The 18044-nt window shown below is 36.3% G+C and overlaps 1 protein-coding gene and 1 non-coding gene across 2 annotated transcripts; both read left to right on the top strand.

Annotated features, from left to right (window-relative positions):
- The first annotated feature begins 1185 nt into the window (after positions 1–1185).
- On the top strand, positions 1186–1292 carry LOC133793137 (small nucleolar RNA R71). Its single transcript, XR_009874597.1, has one exon. It is a non-coding gene; the product is annotated as a small nucleolar RNA R71 (small nucleolar RNA).
- An 8220-nt stretch (positions 1293–9512) lies between these two features.
- LOC133788881 (sister chromatid cohesion 1 protein 3) lies at positions 9513–15755 on the top strand. The gene is made up of 14 exons (XM_062226517.1): positions 9513–9946; positions 10244–10505; positions 10605–10660; positions 10747–10796; positions 10928–10992; positions 11086–11534; positions 11622–11712; positions 11790–11926; positions 12042–12574; positions 13748–13787; positions 13924–13969; positions 14073–14208; positions 14474–14612; positions 15502–15755. Exons 1-13 carry the CDS (start codon positions 9823–9825, stop codon positions 14570–14572), a joined length of 2088 nt encoding a protein of 695 aa, XP_062082501.1. The 5' UTR covers positions 9513–9822; the 3' UTR covers positions 14573–14612; positions 15502–15755.
- The last annotated feature ends 2289 nt before the right edge of the window (positions 15756–18044 follow it).

Below are 18044 nucleotides of genomic sequence, written 5' to 3' on the forward strand. Positions count from 1 at the left end.
AGAACTGAACTTAGGAATATAAATACCTTGAATGACCTAATGGATTGGTCTAAACCTCAATACCGAAATCACACTATTTCTCACTTCCCAAGTGTTTATAAAATCTTAGAATGATAAAGCTTTAACCCAAAACCCAAGTGTATCTCTCTATAGTAACACTAGCACCTTGGAGGCTCTGATCAAATGCTTGAAGAATGAAGAAAATGGCTGAGCACTAGGTGCTATTTATAGAGTTCAAGGAGTGAAACTAACCCCATTTAATTTGAATAAATAAATGATTATAAAATGAAAAAGATTTGAATTTTCGTTCAACTGACGCCCATAACTCGGTCAAAATCGTTCAAAGGCAGGTCTAAGTGATTAAGGCTAATTTTTAAAATAAAAAACCAAACTTTTCAAAAATCATCACTAAGGGCGATATATCGCCCCCCCTATAGGCGATATATTGGCTCTACCCTAATCTCGAGCCCCCGTTCGTAGGTTCGGGCAAAGTCGACGTGTTTTCTGTATCTTCCGTATGCGATATATCGCCCCTATGCTGCGATATATCGACATACGTGAATATATTAAACACGTATTTGTACTTTTTCAGCATAATTTGAATTGGATAAACAACTTTGAGTGAGTCATAATACGATCCTAACAGCTGCTGGAAGGTTCTAAAGCTTCTAGATCTTTCTTTTATTAAAAATATCTATAAAAAATACTTAATTCCTTAATAATCATGATTATGACAAGTGTCATGCTCTTAATGGTTCTATCTAAACCATAGGTCATAATAAATATATATCTAGATCCAACAATATTAATAAAACCTTATGTTATAATTAATATTCTTAAACTATAGGTTAAACTTATAAAATCCATAATCGTTGTTACGAGTTTCCAACTAAGTCCCGACTTGAACCAAAATCCACGGTAACTAACATACTACTAACTAATACTAACTACTACTACTATCTAGCTAGCTAAGTAAATATTTTGGGACACTACATGGTTGATCGTGGCGTGTCCATAAGTATCGGTCCATTCCATGTGTAGGACTTTTCAGCGAGATCGTCGAGGTACTCGAAAGCTTCATCAAGATCTTATTGAAGGAATTCACCATTGCCGATCATTTGTAAAAATTGTCTTTGTCTGGTTGTGAGACCGTCATAGAAATAGCTTATCAAACGCCAACCTTCGTATCCATGATGTGGGCATAGATTTATGAAATCTCTAAACCTCTCCCAGACCTGATGGAAAGTTTCATGGTATTTATGGATGAAGGTAAAGATTTGCGTCTTAAGGCAACAACTCTTATGGGGCAAAAAATATTTGGCAAAGAATGCTTTTTTCATTTCGTCCCATGTTCTAATAGATCTAGGCCTTAAGGAATACAACCAACTTTTTACTTTGTCTTTGAGAGAGAGGAAAAAATTTCAATCTCACAATGTTGGTGACATCAACTCGGTTGTTGAATGTAACCACCACCTCTTCGAATTCCTGTATATGCACATACAAACTCTCATTTTCAAACCCATGGAAGGTTGGTAAGAGGTTAATCATGCGGGGTTTGAAATCGAAATTTGGCATATTGTTGGGATACATTATGCATGAAGGTGTGGTTGTACGCGTATGATGTAAATAATCTTGTAGCGTTCTTGGTTGGACTTCATCTTGATGAGCCATCGTGGGTGGTTCAGGAAGTCTCGGTGAATTGGGTGAATGTGAACGATGTAAGAAGACGACGAATTAGGAGAGTTTTCTAAAGCTTCTATTTTTTGTCTCACGAATCTCCCTAGTGCGTCTCTATTTCGTGGCATAAATATACACCAAAAATGTCCCCACACCAATTGGGAAGGCTGCCAAGGTACCACTTTAGGCTCAAGAGCTTTTCTAGAACTCCCCGAGGTTCTTAGAAAAGGATGGAGGGTAACACTAACACAAACCTTATTTAATAACCAATTTTTCTAAGACAGAACAAGTTTGGTTTTGACTAATTTTCAAAATTACACAAATGTTCTCAATACTTTGTTTTTTATGCTTTAAAATTTTATAATTCAAAGTTTTATGTTTTTTTTTCTTTCGGAAAAAGCCTAGATCTAGAAAATAAAATTATAAACCTAAAAGTAAGAGACAATAAATAAATAAAATAATGAGAAAAATGAATAAATAAAAAGAATCTAAAAATGAAAATAAGTGAGAAAAAAAATTAAAAGAGAACTAAAAAAATTATAATTTTTTTCTAAAATAAAAAATTAATTCACTATGCAAACCTTTAATTGTAAAATTACCTCCCCGGCAACAGCGCCAAAAATTGATATCGCCCAATAAACTCTCAAACGGTCATAGTAGTAATCAGGCTATGTCGTATCCACAGAGAGGTAAAATACAAGTATAAAGAAATACTAGTAAATTAGAAATAAGAAACTTTGAAATAACGTAACTTTGAAAAAAAAAAAATTTTAAGCACTAAATAAACAAAATTGAATAATTAAAATCAGAAAGAAAATATGGAAGGCATAAGTTTCATTCATGAAAACATATATATATATTTTAATAAAATTGATTCATTCTACTCAACTATAATTCTACACTATTAATTATAGTTGGAAAAAATATATATAATAAAGCTCATCTTAAAATATGCTCTTAATTAAATTATACTAACTTCTAATTTTAAAAACCTATCATATTATATACCTTAGAGCGACAAAATACCAATGACAAAATGCAGTAAAAAATATATAATATAATAAATATCCTAAATTAAATCAAGAGCCTCAATTACATAAGAAGAGCATGACTAGACTTATGTAAAATACACCAACAAACGTGGAATAAAAATTAGAAGAAAATAAATTGAATTGTAACAAATATATAGAAATGAAGAACAAAAGAGAATCAATATATTAAAAAATATAATGTGACACATGACTTCACTCTAGCATTTCCACAAGAGAATTTAGCATAAAATATGCATTGTTTTCACTAAAAAAGTATAAAAGAAATTAAAGAAAAATAAGAAATAAGTGTATTTCTCTCTAACTCTGCTCTCTACTCTTAGTTCCCCAATTTGATGATTTTTTCCCTACATTTGGCTATCTATTTATAGTGAAAATAGGACCCAAAATGTGCAATTTGTGTACAAAAGAGTGGGAAAAATTACTACAAAAACTGATGGAAGTGAGAGACATGTTGTAGTGATGAGGGAGACATGTTTGACACATGTCGTGCACTGGTTGGCTCGACAGAGATGTGTTGGGGCGTGGGAGACAGCAAGGCGATGTGGCGCACTCATGTTGGCTCGGCAAGCGCATCAGGCGAGGTGGCAGCGTGGTGTCAGGTGCGTGGGGAACAAGGTTAGGAAGTGGCAGCAGGCGGCGTCAGGCGGGTGGGACGCGTGTCAAGCAGGCAGGCGTCATGTGTGTAGCACGCGAACACTGGCAGTGTAACGCCCTACTTCCTTCGAGCCGTTACCAAGTGAGTTTTAAGACAAAACAGTGTGCAGTGAACTCGCTAACCGAGGTTTTGAAACAAAAGTGTGACTAATTAAAAGTTAAGGCTGTAATCCTAGAAAAATGCGTTGTTTCAATAAAACTTATAGTATTAAACATTTGGGATCCCAAAATAAGGTTTGAAAACTATTTACATCTTAAAATAAGTTTACAATTGATCAGTTATAAAAATCATAGATTATTACAACCATTTTCGAATAAACCCCCAACCAAAGCAGTCGGGCAGGCCAAACATGTACGCGTCGCTTCACGCTCTCCGTACTCATGGTTGGTTGACTCAGTCTTTGCCCTTACCTGCAACACGGAGCACCCGTGAGCCGAAGCCCAGCAAGAAAACTCATGCAGAACATAACATATGCAAATATATAGTTAATCATATCCGATAGTCCACAGATTAAACAAGTCAACCATTAGACTAAGCAAACACGGCCATGCCGCCCCAGAAGCCTTACCGAAGCCTGGGGTATCGGTTCACACCGTAAGGATAACACATGTATCCACCGGGCCCTGCCCTGACTATAGCATCCCATGTGCTAAGTGTTACTTCCGGCCCCGCTGCCGCACCCGGCCTACACCGCTCTCGGCCCTTGCCGTTCATTTTATTATAAACATATATAGCATAAATCAAACAACATTCAAACAAATATCAATTCATCTAAATCTGCACCCTAACATGTAATGCAATATAGGGCCATGCCCGGCAATCATCTCATCATGCAATATAGGGCCGTGCCCCGCAATCACACTATGGGCCCACGCCCTATCCTACGGGTGTTATAGTTTTCTTACCTTTCCATTAAATAGCTTAGATCACCTGACTCCTTGAGCACGATCCCACTCGAGCCTTAGCGCACACCTAGGCACAAACATAGGTCAAAGTCAACACCGAACCCCAAGTCCGAATACCTAGCCTCGGGACCAATCCCGTGCCCCCGGGAAGTCCTAAATCCCCAAAACAAAGTGGCGGAATCGAGCCCCGAACCCTAGGTCAAAATCCCTCATCAAAACCCAAAAAATCCACCTCTGTGAACAGTGCAGCGCTACAGCGCTCTAAAGAGGGCGCTGTAGCGCTACAAGCAGAACTCACCTCCCTAGAACAGGGGCTAGCACTACAGCGCCCACTGACTAGCACTGTAGCGCTAGTTGCAGCCCAGAAAACCCAAAATCGCATTTCTGCGATTTCTTTCAACCAATCACAAACCAAACTCCCCCAAATCTTTACCAAACTCAAAATCAAGCTTATGAACACTCTCCATTCATCCCAAGCATCCCAAATCCTCAAATCCCAAGAACATTTATCCCAAATCTCAAAATCTACTATGAACAACCCTAAACTCAGAAATTCAGTCAACAACAAAGTTAAAGGCTTAGAATTCTTACCATTGATGCAAATTTCGACCTTGATTCAACCCTAGACCTCCTTAGCTTGTTCATCCTCAACGCTTGCCCAGAAATTCCCTAAAATTCCCATCAACTCAGCTCAAAACACAACTCAAACCATCAAAACCCTTAAACTGAAATCTCTAAAACTTACCTCAAAAGTTGATGTGTTCTTGCCAAATATTCAAGTCTAACCCAAGATCCATGATGCTCAGCCTATCATTGCTCTCCACTAAGCTTTGCTCCAAGAAAGATGGAGAGGAATGGTGCAAAAATGCACAAACCGAACCTTGAGGAAAACCCCTCTGTTTTCTCTCTTTTTCTTTCTTTTCTTTTCTTTTCTTTCTTTCCTTCAGCATTCCCACTCTCTAACAATCCCACTCACTATATAAAGCCTTATAAAATCTATCTTTAAAAGCCAAATGACCAAAATGCCCACCCTATTAAATTCTAAATCCTTTTGTTCAAATAGGGCCATTTTAGTCATTTTACCAAATTCCCGCTAATCCTCAAGTGCCTCCAATATTTTCCCGTTGCTTTCCAACACCTGATAAACCACCAAATAAATATCCCCCATCATCAAAATAAATCTCAATCTATTCTCTGAATTCCTGCTTATACCCCCAGGCTCGCCCCGAGCCGGGTATAAATTCCCGTCATGACTTTTCCGCTAGCCTGCTCACTGGGATCGCCTCGAGTCACAAATCACAGATACACCCACATACCACTGTGGTCTCAACAATCATCATATATCAATACAGTTATGCCCAACATGGCCAAAATTACAATTATGCCCTTCTATCACGATCCGGGCCTACATGCATACTAATATACCTAGTCATGCATCTCAGATAAACAAATAGTCATATAACATGTTTTAAATCATAACCATGCATTTAACTCATAAAATCACACATAAATCCCATCATGCCCTCCTGGCACGCTAATCAAGGCCCTTAAGCCTTAATAGCGAATTTGGGTCGTTACAACTGACATCTCCAGAGTAGCCCGCAGGTGGCTTGGCTTGGCTTGGCTAGGCAAATGGGAAGCTACCAAGTGGCATTCTTGGCTCAAAAATGGCCTGGGCTTCGGATTTGGGCTTGATTTGTCTTAAAAAATGCCATTTTTTGTATGATTTCTTCAATTATAATTCTTTCTTTCTTTCTTCTTTATATTTCTTTGTGTCAAAATACATTTTATTTCCTAAAAATTGAACAAAAATTAAATTAAAATTAATATTTTCAAATATAAAATATATTACAATAAATCCATGAAAATATTAATTAAAACTAAACTAATTTTAAACTTTAAAACTAATAAAATGATATTTTTGAGCACTAATCAATGACCATAGAGTCACCTGGGGCCCTTGCCCTTTGCTTTGAGTAACTAGCCATAGGCGCTTTGTTTTCCAACAACCATAGGGTTGGTCAACGTAATAGTACGTCACTGGTTGGGCGTAAGCCTCTAAACCAGCGCGCAACGTGCTATTGCCGCCCTTGACTAATAAGTCAAGACTTTAATCAGACAGTTAGATAACCAAACAAACAGATACAGATACAAATAAGCATACTTCAGACAATACAAGTATGCATACATATAAATCATAGTATCTTAACCAATCAAACACAAACATAGTAATAACCATGTTCCTTAACGGGGTCGAGCCCTACCTATGCAAATAAGGAAAGCATTCATTAAAAAAATTTCCAGACACAGAGCATTCAAGCATAACCTAAATCTCATTCATTCTCAGGGGTCGATCCCTATTCATAGTTATAATTAACAACCAAGCCAAACCCTAATCAAACATATCACGTATTGGGTGCAATTTTCTTACCTCAGGCCCGAGTACAACGTGTATTAAGAATGACCATCGAGCACGATCCCGGTTTTGAGTCCCTAGCGATAACCTAGTCACAACAAATAGAGAATCTCGTCAAAACGAGCGAATAAAGGCTTTTGGACCGAGTCCTAGCCTCCGAGACATCGAATTCTACTAAACGGGGTAGTAGGATCGATCCCGAGCCCTTAGGTTTGAGTTCCCGCACTCAAAACCCTCTTGGGGCTCAACAACCCTTCAAGTGCCGCAACTCAAAACAAAGGAGCCGCGACTCGCCCCAAGTCAGAGAGCCCAAGCTCTCCCCTGTTTCGACACGCGCCGCGACGCGCCCCTACATGCGCTGCTGCTCAAATGGAGGTTCAACACCTCTTTCGTGTTCTTGTTCATGAGAGCCACGACACCCCAAGAACAAGGCTGTGACTCGCCATGAAAACTCAGAAATTTCCTCGTTTTCTTCAAGCAAAAACCCACCAAAAACCTATCCAAACATAGCTAAATCCCAAAAGTAATGTTCCCAATCGACTCAGCAGTCCAATATCATCAAAACCCAAGCAAAAGCTTGGCCAAAACCCCATCAAATTCCCAACTCAGAACCGAGTTTCTAAAACTCCAAAAACTCAACTAAAAATAAGAGAAACATGGAGATTTAGGGCTAGAAATTATTACCTCTGTTGCCCCAATCGATGATAAGTCTTTCCCCAAGCAATCCTGAGCCTATGCTAGCCTCGATTCTCCTTAAACCGCAAGAATTCCCAAGGAATATGTGAGAGAGAGTGTGTAACCAAGAAAGAGAAAAGGAGAACGTGTTTTTTCTTCTGTTTGAGTGTTTGTGAGGTTTACTTAGACGCTAAGTAACCTTAAGCAAATCCTGAGGCTCAGGGTACCAAAAACGTCCCCGAGGGAAAAATGGTCAAAATCCCCGAAATCCCCTCATAATCTCAATAGCTCCAAATATATCATCGAATATTCATTCCCGTTACCCGATAACCCGGTAATGTACTAGATACCCAAAATACTCCTTGACTCATCTCTAGGATCTTCTCGTGCCTAGTAACCAAAATATATCCACATAACAATGTGGTCTCATACATATATCACATAGTATCCATAACGGGCCAAATTACGAAAAATTGCCATTCTAATAAGAAACAGGCCCACATGCATATTCAATACACCTAAACATGCATATTTATTCATATTATCATATAACTCACATAATCACATAATTTTGCACATATATATCACATAAACACATAACATTCCAGAAACTTCCATCCCGACCCCCTAATCAAGGCCCTAAGCCTTATTAGGTAATTTTGGACGTTACAATTTTCTTCCCATAAAATGAGTTTGTGGGCCCTAATAGATATTTGGCAGGCCCAATACAAGGATGTCAAACTCACTGCTTTATAGAGAAATGTGCTTCCTGGTACTTGTCAGGGTGGTAGCTATACGTTTCTCCATGTTAGGCGACGTAGTGGGACATCCCTTTTGCAGCATGTATGAAACCGACAGCACGATCTCTGTTGCTACTAAAGATTTCAAGCAGGTGTCTGTGGTCCCGAGTGTCTCTGTGCTTGACACTTGGCAAGGGTGTTCTCCTTTACCGGAGGAAGGATTCTCGGGATTTCGGTAAGTTGATCATGGCTCGAGGAGCCCTAGAAGACCACTCCCATCCTAAGTTCTCAGGAGGTGACTCTCATTGATAACCAACCGAGAATGTTCTCCAATTGAGATGGAAACGACCTTTGCATATTAGAATCTAGCTTCGAATTAAGGCTAAATGATATGATCTATTTAACCCACGTTGACAGTATGTAGAAAACATTGACAACAATATCCTTTGTAAGATTTATTTATATTTGTGCCTCACAGTATTATGGTCTATTTTAATCATCGAATGCAAGTTTATTTTCTAGAAAAAAAATACAAAATAAAAATATTTACTCATTTATTCTTGCATTGCATGAGAATCCTCTTTGCTTGACATGATATCTGAAGAGAACGAATACTAAAACAAATAATAATAATAAAAATATTATTTATTCATATTAATTACCAAGTTTTTCGTTCAAAAGAAAAAAAAGGTAATAATATGTTCATCCAATTATTACACTTATATTTTACACAAATGGCATTGTGTCATTCAAATTTTAATAAAACTATTTATTTACAAAGGTGTTGTTGGTAACACTTACAAAAAAATAGTTTTTTTATTTAATTAATTAAAAATTTAAAAATTAAACATAAAATTTGTTTGATAATTCTATTTTTATTTATTATTTTTTTAATTTCAATTTTTTTTTTCTTTTCTTCTTCAAATTAACACCTTATATTATTAAACAAAAAATAAAAATAAAAATTATCAAACACGTTTATTATTTTTTGTTTTTAAAAATAAAAAACAAAAATAGTTAACAAACATATTTTTATATTTTAAAAATAAAGAAACAAAAATAAATTTTATTTTTATTTTTGTATTTAAAAAATTCAAAAACAATAATTTTAAACCTAAAATAATCCCATATTTTCTTACAAACGCAGAATCAGTTATAAAAATTAGTGTAGTATGTGGGGATTTTATATGTTGGGGAAGTCATTACACTGGAAAAAAGAAGTTGCTTTTGTTAAAGAAGTGTGTCGTGGAAGTATTAAACGGGTACGTGGTGGAAGAGGTGGAAATGACCTCCGGCTCTGGGGCCCACATTATAATTTATTTTTATTTATGAGAGGGAAGATTGAAAAGGGAAAAAAAAACCCGGGTAATCGACTTGCTTTCCCGCCAATGTATTCAGAACCAAAATAAGTTGTCTTTCTCTGTAATCTTCTTTTGTTTGGTTTATGTAGAGCTTGCTCCCCGATGAAAATGGAGAAAAGATAATAGTAGAAGACCATAGCAACAACAGAAGAAGAAGAAGAAGTAGAAGAAGGAAGTTGTGAAGTCTAACCTCACTCTCTCTTCTACCACCGTTACCACATTCATTCACTCCCTCATTCCTTAACCCTAGCCCTAACTCTAACCGCCATTTCTCTTATCTCGTTTTATAACCTTTATTTTAATCATCAGTAGCAAAGAAGAACAAGAACAAGAACAAGAAAATGTTCTACTCGCATACGTTCTTGGCTCGGAAGGGACCGTTGGGAACGGTGTGGTTCGCTGCGCATTTGCAGAACAAGCTCAAGAAATCCCACTATGTCGCCACTGATATACCCTCCACTGTTGGTCCGTATTTCCCAATAAATTCTTATTCTTTGACATTTCTGTTTTCTGTTTTCGAATTGGCAACTCTGTTTATATGTCTGTTTTATGGAATTTATTCATTTTTCGTTTGTTATCTAAACTAAAGGAGAGATCTTTTGTGGAATTGCATTGAGTTTATTCATTTTCAGCAGTTTCTTTGTTTTTCATATCTTTGCATCTGGTACGGGTAGATTACCTGAAATGGAACTTGGGCACTGTTCTATTAAGATTCTATAACTGGATATGATTATGACCATCAAGATAAAATGTTTGTTTTAGAACGAATCATGTTTCCCGAGGTCCCCCTTGCACTACGAATGTCAGGCCACCTTCTGTTGGGCATTGTTCGAATATACTCGAAGAAAGTCCAGTTTCTTTACGAGGATTGTAATGCTGTTTGGACTAGCTTGAGGAAGGCCTTTGCCTCTCTAGACCTTAATTTGCCAGAGGATGCAAGGCAGGCACCTGTTCAAGCCATCACTTTGCCCGACACGTTTGACCTCGACGCCATGGATTTGGATGTTGAATTTAACTTCGATGGGTAATTTTGGTAGCTCTTTTTCTTCTTTAATTCATAATGTTGATCTACCTTATAGTATATGTTTGACGGCTGCGGTTGGTTTATTTATTTTCCTTTCAGGGCATATGACCATCATCTCAAGAGTCATGAAGAAATCACAATAACAGATTATACAAGTGAGATTTTGTTTTCAGTGGCATGTTTGCTTTTCTCATTTTTCATAAATTTTAGTCAGTAATGTGTCCATGTTCTTACGTTACAGATCAAATTCCAATCGAAACAGAGATTTATGTTACTATATCTTTTGATGAGGTATTTGTATAATATTTCGTCATTCTATATACCACAGTTTTTATTGTCATTCATCTCTGTGTTAGAAATTGATTTGGGGGTATTGATGATATTACATTCTTCGTCTTTTACCAAAATTTGGTTCCTTTTAGGGTATCAAGTATGGTTCTTCATCCGCAGTGGAGATTCCTCCTTCCGATGTAGAAGCTCAAGAACAGTAAGTATTAAGTAGTATGCTTCTAGTCCATAATTCTCTGGTTCGTTGTGTGAGAAATCTGTGCGGCGATTTGACTTTGTTTTATGTTAACAGTGTTATCCATCAAGACAAAGCAAACGACAATGACGCTGTTACAGGTCCAAGCAGTCAGATTGGTGAACAAATTACCAGCAATGGTGACAATGAAATCCCTTCTAACTCTACTAGACCTGACGTTCAAAGCTATGGTTTGCAAGATCCTGGTTCAATTCATCATGCAGATATGCCGACTCATAGTGGTGACAGTTCCACTAAAGTTTCAATTGAAAAGGGGCGAGATGGTGTGCATGTTAGCCCAGGAATCCCTCCAATATTTTCAAGTCCTGTGCAACCACCATCTTTTGACGATGTAACGAAGAAGAAAGACATTGTTCCTCCTGCGACTGAAGATACTGCAGGTTCTGGAGGGCAGATTTCACCCTTGCAGCAAAGTTCAGGACCACGAGCATCGTTTGCTTCATTACAAATGCCAATGAATATTTTAGAAGGATCTGTTTCATTTGGTAAGTGTGTGAGTGCACATTTTGTTCCCCATCATAAGGTTGAAATTATGCATTGATTGCCAAACAATTTGTACCAATCACTTGCAGCAATTCAACCAACACCATCAGCTCAGAAACCAAAAGTTAGAGCAAGAAAAAGAAAACAGCTTTATGATGAAGCCCCAGTATTGAAAAATAAGTAAGTTTATTTTGCCCAATTTAAGATAATTTACTCTTCTGGTGTTGATTACTAATAAGATGTCATAATACTTGTAGGTTTATGAAGAAGGCACTTGAAGATCCTAGTGATTTAAAGCGCAAAAGGAAGAACATTCCATCATCTGCTTTGCATATATGGAAGTTAAAAAACAATTTGAGAAAGGAACAGGTTTTCCTTGAGCCGTCCATTACTGGTGAGTGATGTTGGCATTGTATTCCATTCCACGTCTTTTTATTATTTATTTATGGGTTATTTCTCCCTTTTTGTTCTCCCATTTTTAGGTAATGCTTATGAGTCTCTTTTGGCAGGGTTGTGCTCTGATCTTTGTAATATTTTTAACAAGGACTACATGTCCTCAAAGCTTCAGTGTTTAGAGGAGGCTTGTCCAGATTCTGTGGTTGCATCTCCTGGTTCTGCAGCTAATGCTTTCCCTGAGCCTGGGCTTGCCCATTCTCCTGCTCCTGTTCCTGAAACTGCAACTGATTCTTCGCCACCAAATAGAAATGCAGAATTTCAAACTCCTTGTAATGAAAATGCACAGGAAATTGAAGGTTCTACTCATTTTGCAGAAAATGACGATGGCAATATTATTCCTCCACCTAAAGTGACTACAATATCTAAAAGTGATCATGTTACTGCTTCCCCGTCTGATACTGTAAATTCTACCCCATTCCCAGCGATGGAAACTGGAAGACGAGTATTTTCAACGCCAGATTTTTCAGTTCCATCCACACATGACGAGTCTCAGCTGGACACACCTGATGAATATACGGGGGATCAGATAGGTCTTGAATACCCTAATCTCTCGGATATACCTGAACTGAATGCTTCGGATGCAGAAGTAAGTGGTTCACGTTTCTTCATTTTTCTATCCAAAACATATACATGTATTGTATAATTTTGCTTACCTTAATTATCTTCTTTCTAGTAGAAGTAGCTAATTTGGGTTAAAATTTAGTAGCATTGGGTTAGATGTAGCTTTCTAAAGAATTTGTTTAGAGAGTAGCATGTGACTTGCCTCCACATTAGCAATCATGTATAATAATGCTATTTGTTTACCAATTGCTATTGTTGGATAGGCAGAATTCAATTCACATGTCTAACGCGTGGTAAAAGCATTATCAGTGCGTCCCATATTTTCTTATTTTTCCAGAGAGATGTTTCAGCCTTGCTCGTTTTTCCTGTTCTTGAATGTTCCTCTTGCCAGTTTTTATTATACTTTCTTCAGTAAAGTGGTAATGTAGAACTAAGTTAAAAACGAAGAGATTTTTTTTGAAGCAATTAAAGGAAAAAAGAAGAATAAATGGAAAGAACTGAATTTACAAAAAGAAATTAATAATAGACAAAAAGATGAACTAGAATGGAAAATCTTCGCAATTGATAGTTTCATAAATAATAGCAATAACAAGGCCTATTTATAAGAGGCAAATAACAATTCAAAAGTCAAATAGGAAACTATTCTAAAAAGTAAACTTTAATCACTCAAAATAGGATAAAACCTAATAAGAAGTCTAAAATGCTATTAATCTAATTGTTGAGTTTCTGCATTACCTATGCATATATTGAAAATGAAAATTTGCTGGGGTTTCTTATGACTTATTTTGGCTGTGTTGAACCCTGTGATTTTCTTATTAATACATATGGAAGTGTGGGTGTGTGACTAAGTCTTGTATGTGGGCATCAACCTAGTTGGGGAGTGAGGTTTCTTATGACTTATTTTGGCTGTGTCGAACCCTATGATTTTCTTATTGATACATATGGAAGTGCGGGTGTGTGACTAAGTCTTGTATGTGGGCATCAACCTAGTTGGGGAATGAACATACTACTTTGAATTTTTATTTCTTGCCTATGTCTTCTTAAGATATTGAAATTACAATAGGCATTCTACTAAAGGTCTAAAGTATTTGCTGCATGCATGCTTGAGTGGACCTAAATCATTAATTTGTCTCTTTTAAAACTAATTGAGCATTAGTCTCAAGTAGATTTTTCTAAGTAGCTATAATGTTTCTTGTAGGAGCTCTGGTTTCTGGAGGCGGACAATAGTACACCTACAGGTAATGGGGTGTTTTTTTTTTCTTTATTTGATTTGAATTAATTCTATTAAGCTTTTGAAATGCTTTCTTAAATTATTTAATTCTGCATTGTTTGTTTTGGGGACAATATATATGATGATATATCTTGTTATAGCAGGTTCTCAAGGAACACAAGGAATTGACACCTTATCTATCAGAACTAGGTTCTACATTTCTGTACCTTATTTTTTTATCTTTATTTCATTGAAGCTTTCACCACTTTGCGGTGTTTTTATCTGCCTACTGAGAAGCATGTTTTGTGCACAGGGCTGTGGCACAGTTTTTAAAGAAACAATCACCTACCACCCCAATTTCAGAAGATCTATTTGGAGATCTCAGTTTGAACAAGCTGCTACAAGGGAAGACAAGAAAGCTATGTGCTCGAATGTTCTTTGAAACACTGGTAATTCTCCGAGTCATTTACTAAGAGAAAAAACTTGTAGCATTTCTGTAAAGTTCTTCCAATAGAAATTAACAAGTAAGTTTTCGTCATTTGCAATTGGGTGGTGCAGAAAGTGAAGGAGCTTCTTGTTTGATTGGTTTACAATTTTGTATACCCAATTCTTATTGGGTGAAAATGATGTCTTGGTGAAAGTGCAATTCTTTTCTAATGTAATAGCAAACAACTTATTCTTGGCAAACTTATAGATATTCTTGATCCATTTCAGGTGTTGAAGAGCAATGGTCTAGTAGATGTACAACAAGAAGTACCTTACGGTGATATCATCTTAAAGTTGACACCAGAATTTTCAAAGGCTCAAATCTAAGATAACTCTTCTTTATGTGCCTGCCTGGCCCTATGTTTAGGTAACGTTCCTTTTTGACTTTGCCCACCACTTTTAACATATTCTTTTACAAGCTACTTGGAGACACTGCAGGGGATGGTACTCTTCCTTTATCATTTTACCTGCTATCTTGGTTACTTAAAATGATCTGAATCTTTGACCTGCTTTGCTGTTATTGTACTTGCTTTCTAGCTTTTGGAATTCGTTGTTCTGTTCCAAGTAAATTCTAACTGTGATTGCAAAATCTAGAAATTCTTCGAAATGCGTAGTTGCAATGTTTTGCTTTTTTTTTTTACCATTCTAGTGCGCTTCAGCCTTCCTCTTGGTGTGCATGTGCTTTTGAGTACATATGGTGACTGCATGTATTACGTACTAAGTGGATTCGAAGGAGGACAAAGTAGCCTTGTAGCCTAGTTGTTAGGATTCTCAATAGGAAAAGGTGAATGGTCTATTTATTCCCGGGTTAAAATTCCTTGGATTAGCATATCAACAATGCAAATTGGACCACTATATTTACTTTAGTAAAGTCAAAGTTTAGACAAAAAGAAAAGTACTGTTACTTTTTCTCTAATATTAAGTAATCAAATTCAACTGACAAATTAATGGGTTAAGAAGGAGAAGTATCACACAATTTTTTCTTTGTTTCTGTTTAGATCATTGGTATTTGAACAGTATCTTGGTCAGTTGAAAGATATTTATTTGATTATAACCAAATTTGGTAGATGTTTTGAGGTTTTTATCAAAAAAAGTTTCGTTTGTTTCGAAACCAGAAGAATACTTTTGCAATATCCCTTATTTGCTATTAGTTTTTGTAATAGTTTCTTTGGTATTTTAATTGGTTCTTTCAATGTAATAGCCTAAGACATCTAAGACTAATTTCCTGCACCTGTCTTTTTCTGTTTCTTTTTCAGGTCATTGATATATTTCTCCTAAGATTGCCAGATGAGGAGACTATGGGAAGCAATCACAAGGTTTACTACAGAAATCAAATTTTGACATAAATGAGCCATAGTTTAAATGAGCCATGGTTTGTAATTATTGGGTAATTTATCCGTTTGTTAAAGTTAACGGCCATATTTTGTAATTATTGGGTTTGTTAATAAGATTAAATTACATAGTTTGATATTATTACAAGTTTAAATTTCCTCTACAAATAATTGTTGGGAAAGATTATAGCAATAATCACATTTTTGTTTCTTTGTACGGAAAAAATGAGATATTTACGATATACTATAATTAACAATATCAAATATCAATCAAAGAACCACAGGCAATAAAAAAGATTATGAGATGGAATTTCATTTTAAACCTCGTAAGAACATTAATATTACACTCTTGGATTAATAATACAATTCATTATTTACATAGAAAAAGTTCACGTCTCACAAAAAATGACAGATAACAAATCAAAAGCGCTAAATTTATAAAACATCTTGTGAGAATTCACCATCTGTTATTTGGGTTTGTTGTAAAATGTGTATGAACTCAAGATCAAACAACCAGATTGATGGAGGTATTTAAGAACTTATCACTGAAACAATGGCACTTAAGAGACAAACTTTTAATGTGCACAAAACAGAGTTGTAAAGATTAGAAGAGAATCGATTTTGACATATAAACTAAACACAATTGTTAGTAAAGAAATAAATTCAACACAGAACAATTATACTGGTTCAAGACCAAAGATGAATGAGATCTTTGACTCTACATTCAGTTAGAACACTATCCCTTTATTGAATAAACCTGTAGCAAAGAGTACAACACAGTTGAGAAGTGGATCTTCAACTAAAGAGTCTTCAATGGAGAATTATCTCAAACACTCAGCCCCACCCTTGAGCCTAACACTTTCGTCCCACCCTTGAGCCTAACACTTTCGTACAGTAGTGTTGGCTCAACTACAAAACCCTTTGATCTCACACTCTCTTTCTCTCTCTCTCTTTTGCTTCTTGATTCTGAATATTACTCTTTCTCACTTTTTTTTGTCTTTTGTTCCCGCCGAAAGCACCTCCTTATATAGCCAGCTAAATGTACTGAAGGGCTCCTAACTGAAAGCTGTTAAGTCACTTATGATTTGGAGGAATAAAAATACCACAAATTCCACCTTCTTCCTTTAAATCATAGCTGACTAGAAATTGAAGTATTTCAGAGATAGAGATAGTGTTCTTAAAAGTCAATTTAGTTTCCAAGGTTAAGTAAGTTTAGACAGTGTCTAAACTTACTTACTGTACTTTGGTGCCAATATGTGCTGGGTTCTCTTCAGATTTTACCTTATTTAGTTCTATAACCCCTTCCTCTATCTTCTCTCTTATCCAAAATAATCTGATGTCTATATGTTTACTCTTCTCATGATAAACTGGGTTTTTGCAAAGATGAATAGAAGACTGGCTGTCCGAGTAGATAGTTACTTCACCTCTCAAGATTTTTAACTCCTGTAGAATTCCTTTAAACCAGATTGCCTCCTTAAAAGCCTCTGTTGTTGCCATGAATTCAGATTCAGTAGTAGACAGTGACACTACTGATTGTTGTTGAACTTTCCAACTTATGCAATTCTGATTAGTGAGAAACATATATGATGTTGTAGACTTTCTTGTATCTTTATTGGCTGCATAATCTGAATCCACATATCCTTTCAGTTCCAGTTTTTCTTCCATCTTTTTGTAAATCAAACCATGATCCCATGTGCCTTTCAAGTACCTAATGAGCCATTTGAGAGCTTTCCAATGCTCTTGGCCTGGATTCGACATATACCTGCTTAGAATACTTAAGGCATGTGCAATATCAGGTCTTGTAGTGACCATGATATACATTACACATCCCAGAGCAACAGAATATGGCACCTTGCTCATCTCTTTTATTTCTTCTTCATTCGAGGGACATTTTTCCTTTGTTAGTTCGAACTGGCCACCTAAAGGCACTGAAGTGCTTTTAGCATCTTGCATATAGAACCTTTTAACTACCTTCTGTATGTAACTTGATTGTTTTAGGTACATCTTTCCTTCATTTCTGTTCCTCACAACTTCTATGCCAAGAATCTTTTGAACTGGTCCCAATTCTTTCATTTCGAACTCTTCTTTAAGTTTGGTCTTAATGCTTTTGATCACTGCCTTGTCCCTGCTTAAGATGAGCATACCATCTACATGTAATAGTAAATAGACTATAGTAGAAGAATCTAAACCTTTGTATTATAGGCAATGATCAAATAGAGATCTTGTGAACCCAATGTCTTGCATATAGGCGTTGAAGCGTTTGTTCCATTGTCTTGGGGATTGTTTGAGACCATATATTGATCTTTTCAGTTTACATACCAGATCTGAATTGTCTTGTTCCACCTTAAATCCTGGCGGCTGTTTCATGTAGATATCTTCCTCTATGAACCCATTTAGAAACGCAGTCTTCACATCTAATTGCTCCACTTCTAAGTCTTGTTGTGCAGCTAGAGATAACATTAATCTTA

Source organism: Humulus lupulus, chromosome 7, assembly GCF_963169125.1.
Source record: "Humulus lupulus chromosome 7, drHumLupu1.1, whole genome shotgun sequence".
In the NCBI taxonomy this organism is placed as follows: domain Eukaryota; kingdom Viridiplantae; phylum Streptophyta; class Magnoliopsida; order Rosales; family Cannabaceae; genus Humulus; species Humulus lupulus.